General features: G+C 41.5%; 1 protein-coding gene across 1 annotated transcript in view; it reads right to left on the reverse strand.

The window, feature by feature from the left end:
* The window catches only part of LCP1 (lymphocyte cytosolic protein 1), a 54,703-nt gene that overhangs the window by 1,573 nt on the left and 36,303 nt on the right, over positions 1-16,827 (reverse strand). Inside the window, exons 10-15 of the mRNA XM_061171254.1 lie at positions 16,625-16,820; positions 14,477-14,555; positions 13,781-13,895; positions 12,405-12,538; positions 4,927-5,050; positions 1,517-1,641 (exon numbers count right to left, since the gene is read on the reverse strand). Of these exons, the coding sequence (XP_061027237.1) occupies positions 1,517-1,641; positions 4,927-5,050; positions 12,405-12,538; positions 13,781-13,895; positions 14,477-14,555; positions 16,625-16,820 (773 nt within the window). The remainder of the gene's footprint in view (positions 1-1,516; positions 1,642-4,926; positions 5,051-12,404; positions 12,539-13,780; positions 13,896-14,476; positions 14,556-16,624; positions 16,821-16,827) is intronic.

Raw genomic sequence — 16,827 nt, forward strand, 5'->3', positions numbered from 1 at the left:
TCTGGGTCTTCATCCATGTTCTTCCCTCTGCTGGAATATTCTTCTTAGCTCTTTCACCCGTCCAGCTCCTTCTTACTTGTCCTTTCAATCCGTCCCAGCTTAGATGTTATTTGGTAGAGCTTCAGTTCCCTTCCTGCCCCCTCCACAGCACCCTGGGATCCTCCTTCCATACCATCCCTCACACTCTACTGTAACTGCTGTTGAATTACTTCTCTTCTCTCCATTAGATTGTGCTAAACATCAGCATACCAGGAACACACGTCCCCACTTTCCCAAACTGGGCACAGAGAGATGGGCGCTGCTGGGATTAGATACACAGCAGGGCTGCTGGGCACTAGTCATTCGTTAACCCTGGACTTGTGTTATGGGTTGAATACTGCCCCCCCAAAAACGTATGCAGAAGCCCTAACCCCTGGTACCTCAGATGGTGATGTTATTTGGAAAAAGTGTTATTTAAGGTATAGTTAGTTAAGATGAGGTCATGCTGGGGTAGGTTGGAGCCCTAATCCAGTACGATTGATGTCCTTATAAGAGAGGGAGAAGAGATACAGACATACACACACACAGAGAAGACAGCTACGTGAAGTCACAGAAACACAGGGAAGGCCACGTGAAGACAGGGGTGGAGACTGGAGTGGTGCATCTATAAGCCCAAGGATGAGGGAGGTGTGGGACAGATTCTCCATCAAAGCCCTCAGGAGGAACCAACCCTGCCGACACCTTGATCTTGGACTTCTAGCCTCCACAACAGTGAGAGAAGAAATTTCTGTTGTTTGAAGTCACCTTGTTTGTGGTATTTTGTTATGACAGCCCTAGGAACTAATACAGCCTGCTCTGAGAAACGCACCTCTTTAGGGTAGAAAGGCACCTCTCTAGGAAGGCAAGCTTTCCATAAAGACCAGATAGCAAATATTTCAGACTCTGTGGGCTTTGTCACAACTATTCAACTCTGCTATTGTATCAGGGAAGGAGCTCTAGAAACTATGTAAATAAAACCTGATTTATAAAAGCTGACAACAGACCAAATTTGGGTTCTGCTGACCCTCATTCTACAAGTAAAGCAAATGGCAGTTGCCCTCAAGCTGGTGAAGACTCTGGTCTTGAACGCCACCCCTGCCCATGCATATCCACAGATATTCACAAATAGAATGTTTATATTTGCACGCACTGTGTACAAGCTCTATTCAGGAAGCCTCCCATAGATTATGATTATGATTATGAAAAATTGGTTTTATGAAATTACAGGCTTGCTTATCAATCAGAAGTCAACTGTTTTCAATGTCAATTGTTTCAATTGTTATCAATCGTTTTTGTCTTGTTCCCTCTAACACCTGGAGCCTTAAACTGCTATTGCCCAGTACTGAAAATAATGAAGATGGGACACAGTACGTCATGAGAAGAAAAAGCATCAACAGTGAACCTAAAAGTGTTTGCACGAAGGCACAGGCACTAGAGTTCACAGCTGCCCAGATGCCGGCTCATCCTTTCCTCCCCGACCTCAGGTTTATTTACGTACTTTGCATTGTTGAGTTTCTCTTCATCATTCAGGTTTTCTGTCTTCAGGAGGTCATAGTTAATGGAACCTGGTTGAATGGCATCAATGAGATCCAGGACGGGCAGACTTGTACTAATCTTTGGGTCCTGCAGAGAGAGAAAGCATGGGTTTTAACAATATGCTCCCAAGTTACTTCTATTTGGCTCAAGGAAAGTGAGTGGTTCTTTCCTCTTCAATACGAATATATACATCCTGGTGTGGGAAATGCCACAGTGTCGCACATGGTGTTTCAAACCAGTGGTCATTTCTGTAGGGGCATCACTAGTAGCTTCCTGGTGGTTCACTAAGTGGAGGAAATCCATTGTCTGCCAACAGGCAGGGAGTCATTCCCAAATAGTGAATGGAAGGAAGTTAGAGCAACTAGAGAAAAGCAGAGAGGTTGATATATAGTATGTTTCATTCAAGTACTGGTTATTAGTAGAGGAAGGGATGATTTGAAAAAGAAACCATCAGAAAAGAGAGACTAAAGACATTAAGAGGAGCCCCGCTTCATTTTCAGGGGACATCCCAGAGGTGACAGGCAGGGAGAGTGATGCGGGTTCAGTTGTATGGGATTCAGTGAATGCTCCTCTCCTGGGGACCTTAGGGAAAGAAAAGGGTCCATAGGTCCAGGTAGACAGTGACAGCAATTATGTGATCAAATGCAATGACTGCAACTAATATCCATTGGTGACTCACAGTTTGCTCAGCACTTTTTATAGGTTATCTCACTTATTGCCACAAGCCTTGGATGGAGGCATCTAATCTTAATTTACAGCAAGCAAAGGGAGTTTCTGAGGTTAAGTGGCTTGCTAATAAGTGGTGGGGCTGGGATCTGAACCCAGGTATTCTGACTTAAAATCCTGGGCTCTTTCTTTGGCGTCTGTAAACAGTTTGATGGACACACGCAAAGCTGTGAACGCTTTTTTTTTCTTTTTAAAGGTTCTACCTGATTTTTTTTTAAAAGGAACATTATTTATTTATTTTTTTTGGCTGCGTTGGGTCTTCATTGCTGAGCGCGGGCTTTCTCTAGTTGCGGCGAGCGGGGGCTACTCTTCGTTGCGGTGCGCGGTTTTCTCATTGTGGTGACTTCTCTTGTTGCGGAGCACAGGCTCTAGGCGCGCAGGCTCAGTAGTTGTGGCTCCAGGCTCAGTAGTTGTGGCTCGCGGGCTCTAGAGCGCAGGCTCAGTAGTTGTGGCTCATGGGCTTAGTTGCTCCGCGGCATGTGGGATCTTCCCAGACCAGGGATCAAGCCTGTGTCCCCTGTGTTTGCAGGCGGATTCTTAACCACTGTGCCACCAGGGAACTCCCTGTGAATGCTTTTAAGGTGTAAATGCACAAAACTCTGCACCTGTGAGTACAGACATGCCGAGGCAACTGTGTGTCACCATCTGAGCATAGTCAAGTTCAAACACCTCATACCTTGCGGGTCCAAATCACAACCAATTCTAACAAAGAAACAAGACACAGGACCCCTGCAAGATGCTAGATCTCCAGCACTGGCCCTCTGTAGAGGTAGAATACTATTTTAAAAAATAGAATGGGTCCATTTTTATTTACTTCTGGGTTATATAAGAACCACCACAAAATTAAGATCAATATACATATAATCATAATCTAATTTCCACCATTAGCCTGAGCTTCTATCTCCATAGAATTTTTTGGTAAAGAAGCACAACGGAAGCAAAATGGAGAGATTTGAGTTTCACCTTCTTTCCTACTTTCTTCCCACAGTCTTGGTGGGCTGACAGGCAGCGAGATGGCCAGCACCTGGCAGCATTCATAGGTGAGGAGGGCCCAGGACTGTTTCTGCAATGGTTAATCGGGGTGCGCTGTGCTCAGTTTTTGAAGGATTTCACTTAAAAGCAGTGTGGGGCTAATTTGACATTTTCCTTTTGTGGTCCTTTTGACCTAATCAATTCCGCAATGACTCAGTGAGAAGACAGGAGAAAATTAGCCCAGAGCATCACAAGGAGCAAAAAATTGCCAAACATTCCCAAGAGTGAATCCCCACAGGACCACCCAGAAGCTGCTGGGTAACGAAATGGGATGCATTCCTGTAAAGTGGCAGCTGTTTTACAGAGAGACGCACGCCCGGGGCTCTTCACTTCATAGCCATGGTCATCAAGTGACCTATAGATACTCTCCGCTCTATAACCTCACCTCGCAGGTGAAAGGTGCTTTCCCCTCCCTGATGGACACCACCTGCAATTACTAGCTGTAACCTCAGGAGTTAAATGAGCCCGCAGTTTCCTCACTATAAAATCAGGAAAATGGTGGGACTTCCCTGGTGCTTCAGTGGTTAAGACTCCACGCTTCCACTGCAGGGGCCGCGGGTGGGATCCCAGGTCAGGGAACTAAGATCCCGCGTGCCGCCCGAAGCAGCCAAAATAAGAAAAGACTCAGGAAAATGGTAAAGCTGTCTTCATAATGTCTGTGAAGAGGAAATGACGAGCCCCCTGTTACAAACAAGGAGCCCCTAGTGCTCAGACCGTGCTCCATCCTCGAGCACCCCTCTACTGTGCTGTTCGCCACTGCCTTCCCAAATCTCTTTCTGGAAGGACTTGCTCACATCTGTCACCAGCCTCCACTTCTACCTCCAGACCAAACGGATTGTAAGCAGAGTGGGGACAGAGCTGGCCGTTTCCTGTGCTGAGCTCACAGCGACTGGGCACTGCTGGTAGAGCCCAGCCTAGAGATATACCTTCTGCCCCTTCTGGGAGGGGAGAGATTTTCATTTTTTTCTTGATTTTGAAGCAGAGGATTGATAGCATGACGAACTGCCTCACCCGCCCTGTTAATATAACTCTGAAGGGGTCCCCCTCCGCCATCTTGACCTTTAAGTCAGGAAGATGTAGTTAAGATATGACGCAGACATTATACTGTCGATCAAGTGTGCAGGGCCCTTGAGGAAGGATCCAGCTAATGTATAAAACATGAGTGAAGAAATGTAATAAAATATCATGCTGTTATTGATAAAAATGGGATTTGGATACAAGTAAACAACTGCTTTTTTTTCCAAAAAAAAAAATCCCATGGGAGATCTTTTAGCATTTTACATTTCACCCTCATTATGTTAACAATCTGAACCATGGAGCTATGCACATTTAAAAAACATTATATTTTACATTACTTTGGAAGAACAACGTCTAAAATCCCGTGTAAAAAACGATTGGGTTTTTAAAATTAATTATTACGGGAGAAAACGACAAGAAATTTGTCAATGACAGGGCCTATGAACGTCAAAACAATAATGGGTCATTCAAGCAAAATCAAAACGGGAGGGGGAGCCTCCAAGACCTCACACTGAAGGTCACTCTTGAAAACAGAGCGGAAGCAATAAAGATAAGCATAATGCTCAGGTGGCCGCGAGCAGGAGACAAGCATGTTACCTTGAAACTGGAGATGGATGAACTTTTCTCCGCTTCCTTTAATGTTTCATTCACCCAGTTGACAATAGTGTCATCGTTGACCTTCTGCCCACCTCCAAGTTCTTCAAGAATATTCAGTGTGTACCTGAACAAAATCAAGAATGATTTCTGGAGAAAAGTTGCTAAAGAATTCACTATTGTATAGCACAGGGAACTGTATTCAATACTCTGTAATGACCTATATGGGAAAATAATCTAAAAAAGAGTGGGTATATGTATGTGTATAAGTGATTCACGTTGCTGTACAGCAGAAAGTAACACAACATTTTAAATCAACTATACTCCAATAAAAATTTTTAAAAAAAGAATTCACTATTCACAGAGAGTCGCCAGCATAGAAAAGTTTTTTTTTTTCCTATCACAGAAGATGGCCTGAACACCATTACATCTGAGGAAAAAAGAATATGTAATGACATTAGTCCCTTTTAGAATAACAAAATAGAACTTTATACTTAGAGTGAGTTGCAGAGCAAATACCACGGTCATTGTACAGAGAGAAAGCAGAAGAGAAGCAGGGAAAGGAAAATGAAATGAAGGATTTGAACCAGTGACACTTTTCTTAAAGGAACTATGAAAATCAAGGAACAATTCAATGTCAGAAAAGCCCAAGCACATATATCCAGAAAAAACTATAACTCAAAAAGCTACATGTACCCCAATGTTCATAGCAGCACTATTCACATTAGCCAAGACATGGAAACAACCTAAATGTCCATCGACAGATGAATGGATAAAGAAGACATGGCATATATACAATGGAATATTACTCAGCCATAAAAAGAATGAAATAATGCTATTTGCAGCAACATGGATGGACTTAGAGATTATCATACTAAGTGAAGTAAGTCAGACAGAGAAAGACAAATATCATATGATATCACTTATGTGCGGAATCTAAAATATGACACAAATGAACGTATCTATGAAACAGAAACAGACTCTCAGACATAGAGAACAGACTTGTGGTTGCCAAGGGGGAAGAGGGTGGCTGAGGGATGGATTGGGAGTTTGGGGTTAGGAGATGCAAACTATTATGTATAGAATGGATAAACAACAAGGTCCGACTGTATAGCACAGGGAACTATATTCAGTATCCTGTGATAAACCATAATGGAAAAGAATATGAAAAAGAATGTATATATATATATATATATATGTATAACTGAATCACTTTGCTGTACAGCAGAAACTAACACCACATTGTAAATCAGCTATACTTCAAAGCTCAGGCAGCCAACATAATAAAGAAAAAATATGAGTTTCCTCTGTGTATCACAGAAGTAGAAATATTGGGAATACACATTAATCTCTAGTTAATCTCTAGTTTGAGGGTAAGAATTGCCTTAGATACATACTGCTATGAGAAGTGGGTTTTGCAGGGGAAACATTAAGAAGATGCTTCAAGCTCTTAAAATTCCATGGAGCAGAGAAGACTCACCACTCCCCAAGCTAATCTCTCTCAAAGGGTAAACACAGGGAGAGAGCCAAGCAGTAGAGCAGGTGGGCAGGTCTGCTGGCCTCACGGTTCAGTCTTGTAAGGGGGGGAGAGTCAAATTACCCACGAAAGACCAGAATTTCAGTGTGTGTTGTCCAAAATGAAACTCAAGTATCCTGCCATTGAGTCCTGTCTGGAGGGCCTCCCTAAATGAGGTCACCCTCCACTTGGGTGCCCAGGGTTTTGCTTATTACATAATCCATCGGGTATCTTCCTCCAGTTACTGCTTCTGTGCTAAACACAGTTCTTCCACAATCTCCCACATGGTTTCCAAGTGTAATCTCGGAAACAGGAGCAATGCCCTGCTTCCTTCAGGTGAAAGCGCTTTCCTATCATTGGCGATGGGGAGGAAATGTGTTTCTGCAACTTTTCTTTATCAAAACAATAAAATCATGTGGACCAATCTGGCATCCAAGTCCTCTCAATGACACCTCCCCAGACTCCCTCACATCAGCTGGTTCCTCTTCATTCTGCCTTTTCTAAACTACTGTTCCGGTCATGTCATTTAAAGTGACTCTCCGAGGCCCAAAGAACACAGATCAAATTCCTTAGAATGGCACACGAGTCCTTTCACAATTTGACCTGAGTGTCCCTTTTCAGCGCCTCTCTCATTTCCTCCTTCCCCTCCTTCTTCAAGGCTTTATGGTCACACACACTCATGTTCTTCCCGCTGCACAGAACCATCGGCAGCTCGCCGACCGCACCACGCGTCCTCCTGCCTCCTGCTTCCATGACTCAGATGCGCACTCTGCCTTGGATGGCCTTCCTCTCTAGTGAATTTCTAATCCTGAGAACAAGTCCCAGTTCAAGCATCATTTTTCTGACCCATGCCGTATATTAATCATTATTGCTACACTTGCTTCCAACCTGTTTCCCAGAGCTTTTGATGGAGTTGATATGCATGTCTCTCTGCCTACCTCGTGCCCTTGGGCAGAGTCCATAGACCATATTCATCTCAGTGCTTTCAGGGGTTAGCAGAGTGCCCAGTACATACTGCGCATCTAGCAAATGAAAGAGTAGAGTAGTAGATGAAATGAACAGAATGATTTTCTCCCAGGAAAAGCAAGGAGAAAGTCAAGATGAGAAATGCTTAGTCTGGGCCCAGAGATGGGACCAAAATGCTAAGGAATAACGAGTACAAATGGGATAAGTTCCAGTTAGATTTTCAAAATATTACTAGTTTGGAAAAAGGCCTGAGGTTTGATCATATCATTTATGTCATAACCGGCTTGTTTCCGAACAGCATGTGCATGAAGTTACCAGCATTTACTATACCATGTAAGAATTTCTGCCTAGTCCACTCATTAAGAGATGGTGGGTTAGTGTTTGTTTCATCAGGTCACGTCCATAAATAACCTGAGAAACAGACTAGGTTTAATCTTCCAGCAGCCTCACTCATCTCAGGACCGAACTCTCACTTCCCTTTGCCAGGAGGCCCAGCCTGCTTTGTTGACTCTCTCCAGTGGATAGGAGCGGTGCCTTCAAGCCACTCCTTGAGTGAGGGAAGAAAATGGTGCAGAGGAGAAGCTCACCTTTATACAAAAGTCTATTCGTGCAAATACAAAAGGCCACAAAGGGACAGGGGAACTTAGACGCAGAACACCCTGGAGGCAGCTGACTGCATTCAGGGGTCTGAGAACAGCCCCTCGTGGTGGCACACCGTGCTAGTGAGCACACAGTTGTCCTTCTGCCACCTCAAGGGAGATGCGGAGGTTTCAGCGGAATCAGACACCTGCTTGTAAGGACATCAGGAAAACAAAGGGAAGAACGGCAAAAATTTAGGTTGGAGACTCCAGTCTAGAAAGTCCATGAAGCACCAAATGTAGATTCAAAATTGAAAACAAAAATCAATTTGGCTTGTGTCTTCCTGGGATTTTCCTTGTGAGATAATCGCTCCTTATCATGAAACATGTTTTGGGGGGACTGTGCTATTATTAAATGGAACCCTCCAGACAAGATCCCAGTATCCCTGGTGTTTGCACACCACGCGGTGCTGAGAAGCCCTCTGTCAAAATGAAATGGCCCCGTGAGCTCCAGCTTAAGCCAGGGCCTCATCCAACAGCAGACGATGGATGGGGTGTGGGGCTGGAGGGGCTGTGATTATGACTTGTGTGCTTTCCTGCCATCAAACACTTGTGTTATTTATTTAACATGTGACCCAGAGGGACATACCTCAGTGTTTTGTTTTTCAAGGACCTATCCCCAGTTCACTATCCACAGCCTGTTTGATCTGGGGAGAATTCCCTCCTTTGCCTGCCTCAGACTCTTGATTCGTCTGTTGGAGTCTAACTATTGTGGCTGTCTGCCGGCAGCCTACTTGCCTCAGGCTTTTGTCTCCAAACTTAGACACGTGCAATTTGCCAGCTTTCCAATCTGAGAACGATTTCCAGGCTACTGAAGGGGAAAGGGAGGTTTAAGCTTTCATTTGTTTTTAGAGGGAAAAATGACATGCCATTTATTGTCCAGATAAATGACCAAATTAGCACATCTGTGAAATCCAATGAAATAAAGTCCAGCTAGAACTGGCTCTAAATTTATTAGATCTGTTAATGTGTGGCACACAGAGAAAAAAAAATACCCTTCTGGTGGCATTTACATAATTATCAGTCATTTCATCGCCTTTCACAGTAATGTATTTCTCTGTCCATTTTCTTATAGGCACAATTCTTATATAGTAAAGACTCATGAGAAATATGACTTATTTACCAGGTAGAGACACAGCAGCAAACTAGCCCTTATCATATATATACTAGCCTTAAACTATGATGTTGGGTCACATTTTTATAAAACTTCCAGAACGAAGATCATATTACAAGGTGATTTTCCGATATTATGAAATTCAAAATAGAATAGAGTTGGACTGAGTTTTCTTTTTAAGTCACTGAAATAGAAAATATCAAAGATAATTTCATCTTCAAACCTATGAGTCAATTTAACTGTTGCAACTAAAAAGACTGTTGCTTTGGTTTTTAAAGCAATCAGTACCAAAAGCCAGTCTGTTAAGAATTAAAAACACATGTGAAAGAAAATAGAGAGTAGTTCAGAAATCGTTTCTGAAAATACACCAGTGAGAACGGCCCTTAGGAACTTTGAGTGATGTTCTAGATACATGCAGTAAAATAGAGGCTAAAGTTTCTTTAGCTCTGGAGTTTTCTGTGCCAGAGAAGCCTTATGACATCTGCCTTCAATCATTACAGAGATCCCAGTTGAGAAAGGAGTAATGGAGCATCATACTTGATAAAGCAAATGTAAATCAGGTAGTTAAATTGATTATGATCATTTCTGATCACCCTACATCACCTGGAGACACTGACATGATTACTCCAAGGACCATTATAAATATTAGGATTTGCAGACAGTGGCCTGGGAATAAAGCGGCAGTGCTTAGGGACAAACCTTGTCTCTGCCATTACCTTGTTAGACATAATGTAATGTGACATATGGTTTCTTGGGCTTCCTTCCAGGTAGAAAAATGAATTAAGTCACACTAACATAGGTTCTAATTAAGGAACGGAAGACTCCTGCCTGGTCAGAGCTATCAGTAAAGGGGGAAAGAGCAAAGCATGTAAAAGTAAGCCAGTTCATGCTTACAGATTTGCTGTCTAGAATTCTTCCCAGGCTCATGCTTTTGTACCAAAAATTGTTTACTTTTCTCACCATTTATTTTCTATTTGTATATCTTATTATATTCTACTATTGCTTAAATAATATAGCCACATAACTCTCACATTAATCAATTTTATGTTTGACTCTAAAAGGTATCTGAAGTTCTCTGTTAAGGAAGTAGCAGGAAATTCTGCTTTTGGTCATGATGGAATAACAGGGACCAGTTTACCTTTCTGCCTTAAACACATAAAACACAATGAAAAAATATGAAACGATGTTGTTCAGACATTGGATGACAGGAAGCACAAAACAGTGGTCCCTGAGAGAAGGAAAACAAATGTGGTAAAACCCTAAGATTGTCCCAGATTATTGCATGGAGAGTTTCCAGGCTGCAGTGCAGGGAGAGAGAACTCAAACAGAGCATGACAGTGACCCTGAGCCAAGCGGACAGGGTTGAGAACTCAAGGAAGCCAGGGTGCTAGAATGTGTGGGGCAGAATAGCAGAGAGAAGAGAGCTGCCTGGAGAGGACAGTCATCTAGAAAGAAAGCTCCAGAGATCTTCAGAGGGTTTGCCTCAAGTGTTCAGCTGAGTGCTACTTGGAGCATTCACGTGAGGAAATTACCAGAGGCTGGGAAAAGAACTTTCAGAAATGAATGGGCAGAACAATCCTTGGAGTTCACACAGGGCTGGCATAAATTTGGTTCCCACCAATCAGAGTGGAAAAATCTCATGATATATGGAGCATCAGGTAAAGTACTCAGAAGAGATTACCTCAGTATTGAGAGACAAAATTAGCTCGAGATTATTAAGATTTTAAGTAAGCCCCCAAAGGATCAAATTGTGCTTAAGTAACTTAACTGCATCCCCGGACAAAATTCAAGAATATTTAAAGGAATACAGAAATATCTAGCACACAGCAAGGTAAAATTCACAGTGCCTCACATACTATGAGAAATCAGTAGGCATGCAAAGAAGCAGAAAAATATGACCCATAATGAAGATAAAAATAAGTTAATAGAAACAGACCCAGAAATAACAGTCATTATAATTATATTCTATATGTTCAAGAAGGTTAAGGAAAGAAATAGAGGAGATGTCAAAAAGACCCAAATCAAATTTCTGTACATGAAAACTATTACGTCTGAGATAAAAAAAGTATACACCAAATGGAATTAATGGTAGACATTGTAGAAGAAGAGAGTGGTGAATTTAAGACAAGGCAATAGAAATTATCCCAAATGAAACAGAGAGAGGAAAAAATGAAATGTAAAGGAAAAAGATGATTTGAGCATCAGTGAATTTTGGGACAACTTCAAATGACCAAATAAATGTGTACCTGGAGTTCCCAAAAAACTAGAGGGTGGGTACAGGAGTCATATTTGAAGAAATAGAGGCCAATATTTTTCCAAACTTGATGAAAACTGTAAGCCCACAGATTCAAGAAGCTCAACAAACCTCAAGCACAAGAAACACCAAAGCGCATCATAACCAAATTACTTAAAATGAGTGATAAAGAGAAAATCTTAAAAGAAGCCAGAGGAAAAAAGACATATTACATACAGAGGAACAAAGACAGGAATGACAACAGATTTATCATTGGAAATGATGCAAGCTAGAAGACAGTGAACACATCTTCAAAATAGTGAAAGAAAAAACTATCAACCTAGAATTCTACACTCAGATAAAATACCTTTCAAAAATGAAAATATAATAAAGATTTTCTCAGACAGACAGAAGCTGAAACAAGTCCTCACCAACAGATGCACACTGCTAGAAATATTTCAAGTAGAAGGCAAATGATATCAGATCGAAATCTGGATCTACACCATGGGAAGAAGAGCACCTGAAATGACAGATATGTAGGTAATATAGCATATTTCCCCCCTTATTCTGAAAGTCCCTTTAAAAGATAAGTGACTGTATTTACACAAATCAGTTAAAAGTTAAAGGATGGAAAAAAAAATGTGCCAAGCTAAACTAATCAAGAAGAAGCAGGAGTGGCTGTATTAATATCAGGAAAAATAGGTTTTAGAGAAAAGAATATTACCAGGCATAAACAGGGTCACTCCATAATGAAAAAGGGTGATTCATTAAGAGAACATAACAATCTAAAACACTGACGAACCTAATAACAGAGTTTCAAAGTACCTGAAACAAAAATGTCAGAACTGAACGGAAATAAAAAAAAAAACAGGACTGCCCCGCCAACATTCCTTTGGTTTTAAGTTTAGCTTAAAAGATAGTTTTATTAAATTAAATCACATCCCTGAAATTTGCAAGTATTTTTCTAGATAAAGAATACATTCAATAAAATGCCATTCCCCTGAGTTGCATTACCTTCTCATTAACTGCCAGACCAAGGCCAATGTCAGGGTGCGGTTTCCTTCATTGAGATCTTGTCCACCAATGCCAACCAGAGAAAATTTCGCTTGATTCTTCCCCAGTTCCACTGCATAATTACAGTTCTCAAGCTGTTAATGAGCAGGAAGGGAAACAATCTAATGTCATCATCTCTATGATGATAAATACCCGAGAAAATAAGATAATAAAGACACAAAATGAAATAATAAGGTAAGATTGATTGATCTCTCAAGCCTTGCCTGGTTCTGCCATTCTAGGATTCTAAGTTAGTCAAATAATTTTCTATCTTTTCTTAAATCGAACCCCTCACTCCCAACAAAAAAATATTCATAGTGTACTTTAAGTGCAAAACCAAAATGAATTATTATGATGAACATTTTCATGGCTATATCACACTACAGAACTAGAGAGCCATACTAAGTAACCTGTCTATAATATTCCTAAAATAGCTGAATTCATAGAGATTGACATAGAACATCTGAATTCTCCATCCTACACGCACATGGTGGACCGACATGTGGGACAGGTATTCGTGTGGCTATGACTCATGGATCATTGGATCCCAGGCACGAGAAATGGTGGGAAATGTTCGTGCCAACCCCGTGGCTGCTTTTACAAAACAATGTGTTCCCATTACGTTGACACTAGATATACTATTTGTACAAGTCAAACAGTTAGTACAAGGCTTCGATTCTTTAGAAAATTAGAATGATGATCTTGCTGGGGGAAAAGCAACCCTGCAGCTCTGCTTGCTCTAATTATCTTAATTAGAATTTTTACATCATAAAGTTTAAAGACATCCAACATGGAATTATAAATAAGTAATCAACTGAAATAATGAACTCACTTTAATAAAACCATTCAGGTTTCTGATTGCAGTACTCTAATTTAATCCATGGATAAACAGTTATCTAAGTTTGGCCTCCTGATAAAGTATACACAAGGTACTCTTGCAGGCTTATGACTTCACCTGCCTACCAGAACATCAGAAGAGTCATTGTTTGGGACTTCCCTGGTGGCGCAGTGGTTAAGAATCCACCTGCCAATGCAGGGGACACAGGTTCGAGCCCTGGTCCGGGAAGATGCCACATGCCGCGGAGCAACTAAGCCTGTGCGCCACAACTACTGAGCCTGCGCTCTAGAGCCCACGAGCCACAACTACTGAGCCCATGTGCCACAACTACTGAAGCCCGTGCACCTAAAGCCCGAGCTCCGCAACAAGAGAAACCACTGCAATGAGAAGCCCACGCAACGCAATGAAGAGTAGCCCCCACTTGATGCAACTAGAGAAAGCCCGCACGCAGCAACGAAGACCCAACGTGACCAAATAAAAAAAAAGAGTCATTGTTTACCTTCTTCATATTGCCCCCCAGTTTGGGGTATGGTGGTTTGTTTACTCTGTTCCAATCAACAGGGACTTTAATCTTTTCATAGAGCTGGAAGATGACCAGGGCATCTGATAAGTCACTGAACAACAACAAACACAAAAGAATTCTCAGATACTCAGCATTTATGAAGCTCCTGCAGCGGGCCAGGCAATTCCTTATATATTAGCTCAAGGAACATTCCCAGCAACTTGGCAACACTGGCATCAGTAGCTCCATCTTTAGAGGTGAAGAAACCTCGACTCAGAGAAAGGGAGGGAATTTACTGGAGGTCTCCCCCAGGTGTGACCACCTTTGCCCCTTCAGCAGAAACACGCAGCCTCCAGAAAAAGAAATACGGCTCTAACAAATGGCATAGGAGATACAACGTGTTTAGGTGAACATTTACTGTTTGGCCTGCTTCTGAGCAGATCTTGGGTTTACAACAGGGATTCCATTTGTCCTTTTGCTGCTGGGTTATGATTTTTGTACTAAATACACAGCAAGGTTGGTGTATGGAAGTGAGTTTCTTAACATCTGCTGCTCAATGAGGCATTTCCCCCTTCTCACCGAGGTGCACACACTTTGTAAAGAGAATTGCACACCACAGTGGTATTTGAAATCTTGGGGATCTTTCCAGGTCTTGGTACCTCATATTAAGGAAGAGTCTCCCAATATTCTTACCTGTACAAATGGTTGACTCGAGGGTTTACACCCAAGGAATTCATCCAGTTCCTAAATGTCCGCTCTTCTCTTGTCTCACCTAAATGAATGAAGACCAGTTATCTTTCACGTACCTAGAAAATATGCCTTTTTTTTAATGATCAAAGTTTAACTAAAGAGGCTGTAATAAACACTGAAAGTAGAAAAAAATAAAAACCCTAATGGATTTGGATGAGGGTTGCTATTCCGTGTTAATTTTTTTTTCCATTTCAATTCAATGAGTATCTCTAGAGCGTCTATTAGTAGTGCCCAAGATCCTGTGTGGGGAAACCCTTCAGGGCTGTCCCTCAAAGGCTTACATCCTTTCTGGAAAAACAAGTATTTTAGGCATCAAAGAGGGATCATGCAAGCTAGAGGGCTAACATATGAGGTAGATATTTATATTTGAGTTGAGATAAAGGAGAGAATTTTATGGGCTAAATTTGGAGGGAGTGCAATTTGAGCTTTACCTTAGAGGGTTAGTAAAATCTGGATAGTGAAGAGGAAAGAGGAGAGGATTTGGGGGGATAAGTAAGGAGTGGAAGTAGGAGATTGTGTAAATATAAACACAAAGGGAGTGATAGGCAGGGTCTGTCTTAAAACCATTCGGAACTGATTTTTCAGGGATCTGTGTTGTATAGTCCACAGAGACAAGGCTGTTTAGTGGCTGGAACCAGAATCAGGGATCTTTGGATGCCAGGTAGCACATTTTGGTTGATACATTAGACAATGACAGTCATTATGGGTTCTTTTTTTTATTACTATAATAAATTCTTGAGCAAGGCAGAGAGATAATGAAAGCAGCACTGTGATGTGCTTGGCAGCAGTGTGCAGAATTACTGAAAGGCAATATGCATTTAAATTAAACACACAGAGGGGATAGTGTTTGACGCCAGCACGTGGGCACATTCAAGTGCTTGATGGATGGAGGAGTAGGCCCCTAAGACCTAGTGAAATAGTTGGTGTATGATTTAATAAGAGTCCGGAAGAGCCGAAAGGAAAAATAACAATCTAAAGGTCATTCTGTGGGAAGAATTATTAGTATTTGTTGATTCAAGAGATTTTGGGGTGAAGGAGAGGAAGATATCAAAGTGGAACCCAGAGTTTTGGTAACTGAAGAAAAAAAATGGTATGATTAATGAAAATGGAGAATTTCTAAAGGAGAGTGGATGGGATGGGGGCAGGGGGTAGAGAGGCAATGGGGGAAGGGGAAATGATCAATTCTGTCTTGTATATGCTGAATTTCAAGCGATAGTGATGGACCCAAATCTGGATGATCTAGAGGCAGCTGGAATTGGGTGATTAGAGGGCCTGATATATATATTTGGTAGTCAACAGAATGCACAGACCCCTGACCACTGTTTATCAAATCATACAAATGCAGCAGTGTTGGAACACAGATTGATTTTGCACTTCCAGCTAGAGTAAAGCGTTGCAGAAAAGGATCAACCAATTCTTTAAATCTGGATTTTCTTTCTTTGGTGATATTCATTTATTATTACTTTTGTATTGATTTTCTGTCTCAATATCGGGACAATTCATGATGAAAAAAAGAAAAACATCTCCGGCACTATCACCTATTAGAACTTGACTAAAGCTGTGTGATTTTTTGTCCAGTCTTAGGGCTTTAACCCCCTAAATATAATGGTCATGGATTCTGCCTCAAAATATTATTTTGTGGCCCCCATTATCCAAATCAAAGAAGCAAAACAAAAATATCAGTACCTCTTAACATAAGTTAAATATCATTTTTAAATGATGAGTGGCTGCAATTTCTTGCCTCTAGGAATTAACACTCAGTCCATTAAGTACATAAGTTAGGTTTTTGGAACTCAGGATTTATTTCATCTGATAATTAGATGCATTGTCTTCCCTAAAACATTTAATTCTGATAATGGATGAAGCCTATGTATAATGGATGTGAGATAATGGTATTTGATTATTCCTGTTTGTCTGTAATTGACTTGATTAATCTATTTATTCTCTTTGTTATGTACCAGAGAATTGATGACCTGTTTGCAAATCTTCCATGTGAGGGGCTTATGTATGCTTAGGAGGTGATTTTGAATTGCCCTTGAATTAGAATTGTGACTGCTTTTCCGAACATTTAAGCAACCAATTTCCAGTTACCTTCAAGAGCCCCCCAGTCGATGTCCTGGTTCTCTGGTTTGTGCAGGGCAGGGTATTTGTTAAAGAGGTTGGCAATAAAAGCCAAGTTCAACTTGGGGTTCCCTCGGACAACATCTGTAGCTGTGACAAACTGCCGGCAGCCCAGCCTCTCCGCCTGCTGCAACATGCACTCTGCCCTCTGGATGTCATCCTTCTCCTGCAAT

The sequence above is a fragment of the Eubalaena glacialis genome, chromosome 16 (assembly GCF_028564815.1).
Source record: "Eubalaena glacialis isolate mEubGla1 chromosome 16, mEubGla1.1.hap2.+ XY, whole genome shotgun sequence".
Classification (NCBI taxonomy): domain Eukaryota; kingdom Metazoa; phylum Chordata; class Mammalia; order Artiodactyla; family Balaenidae; genus Eubalaena; species Eubalaena glacialis.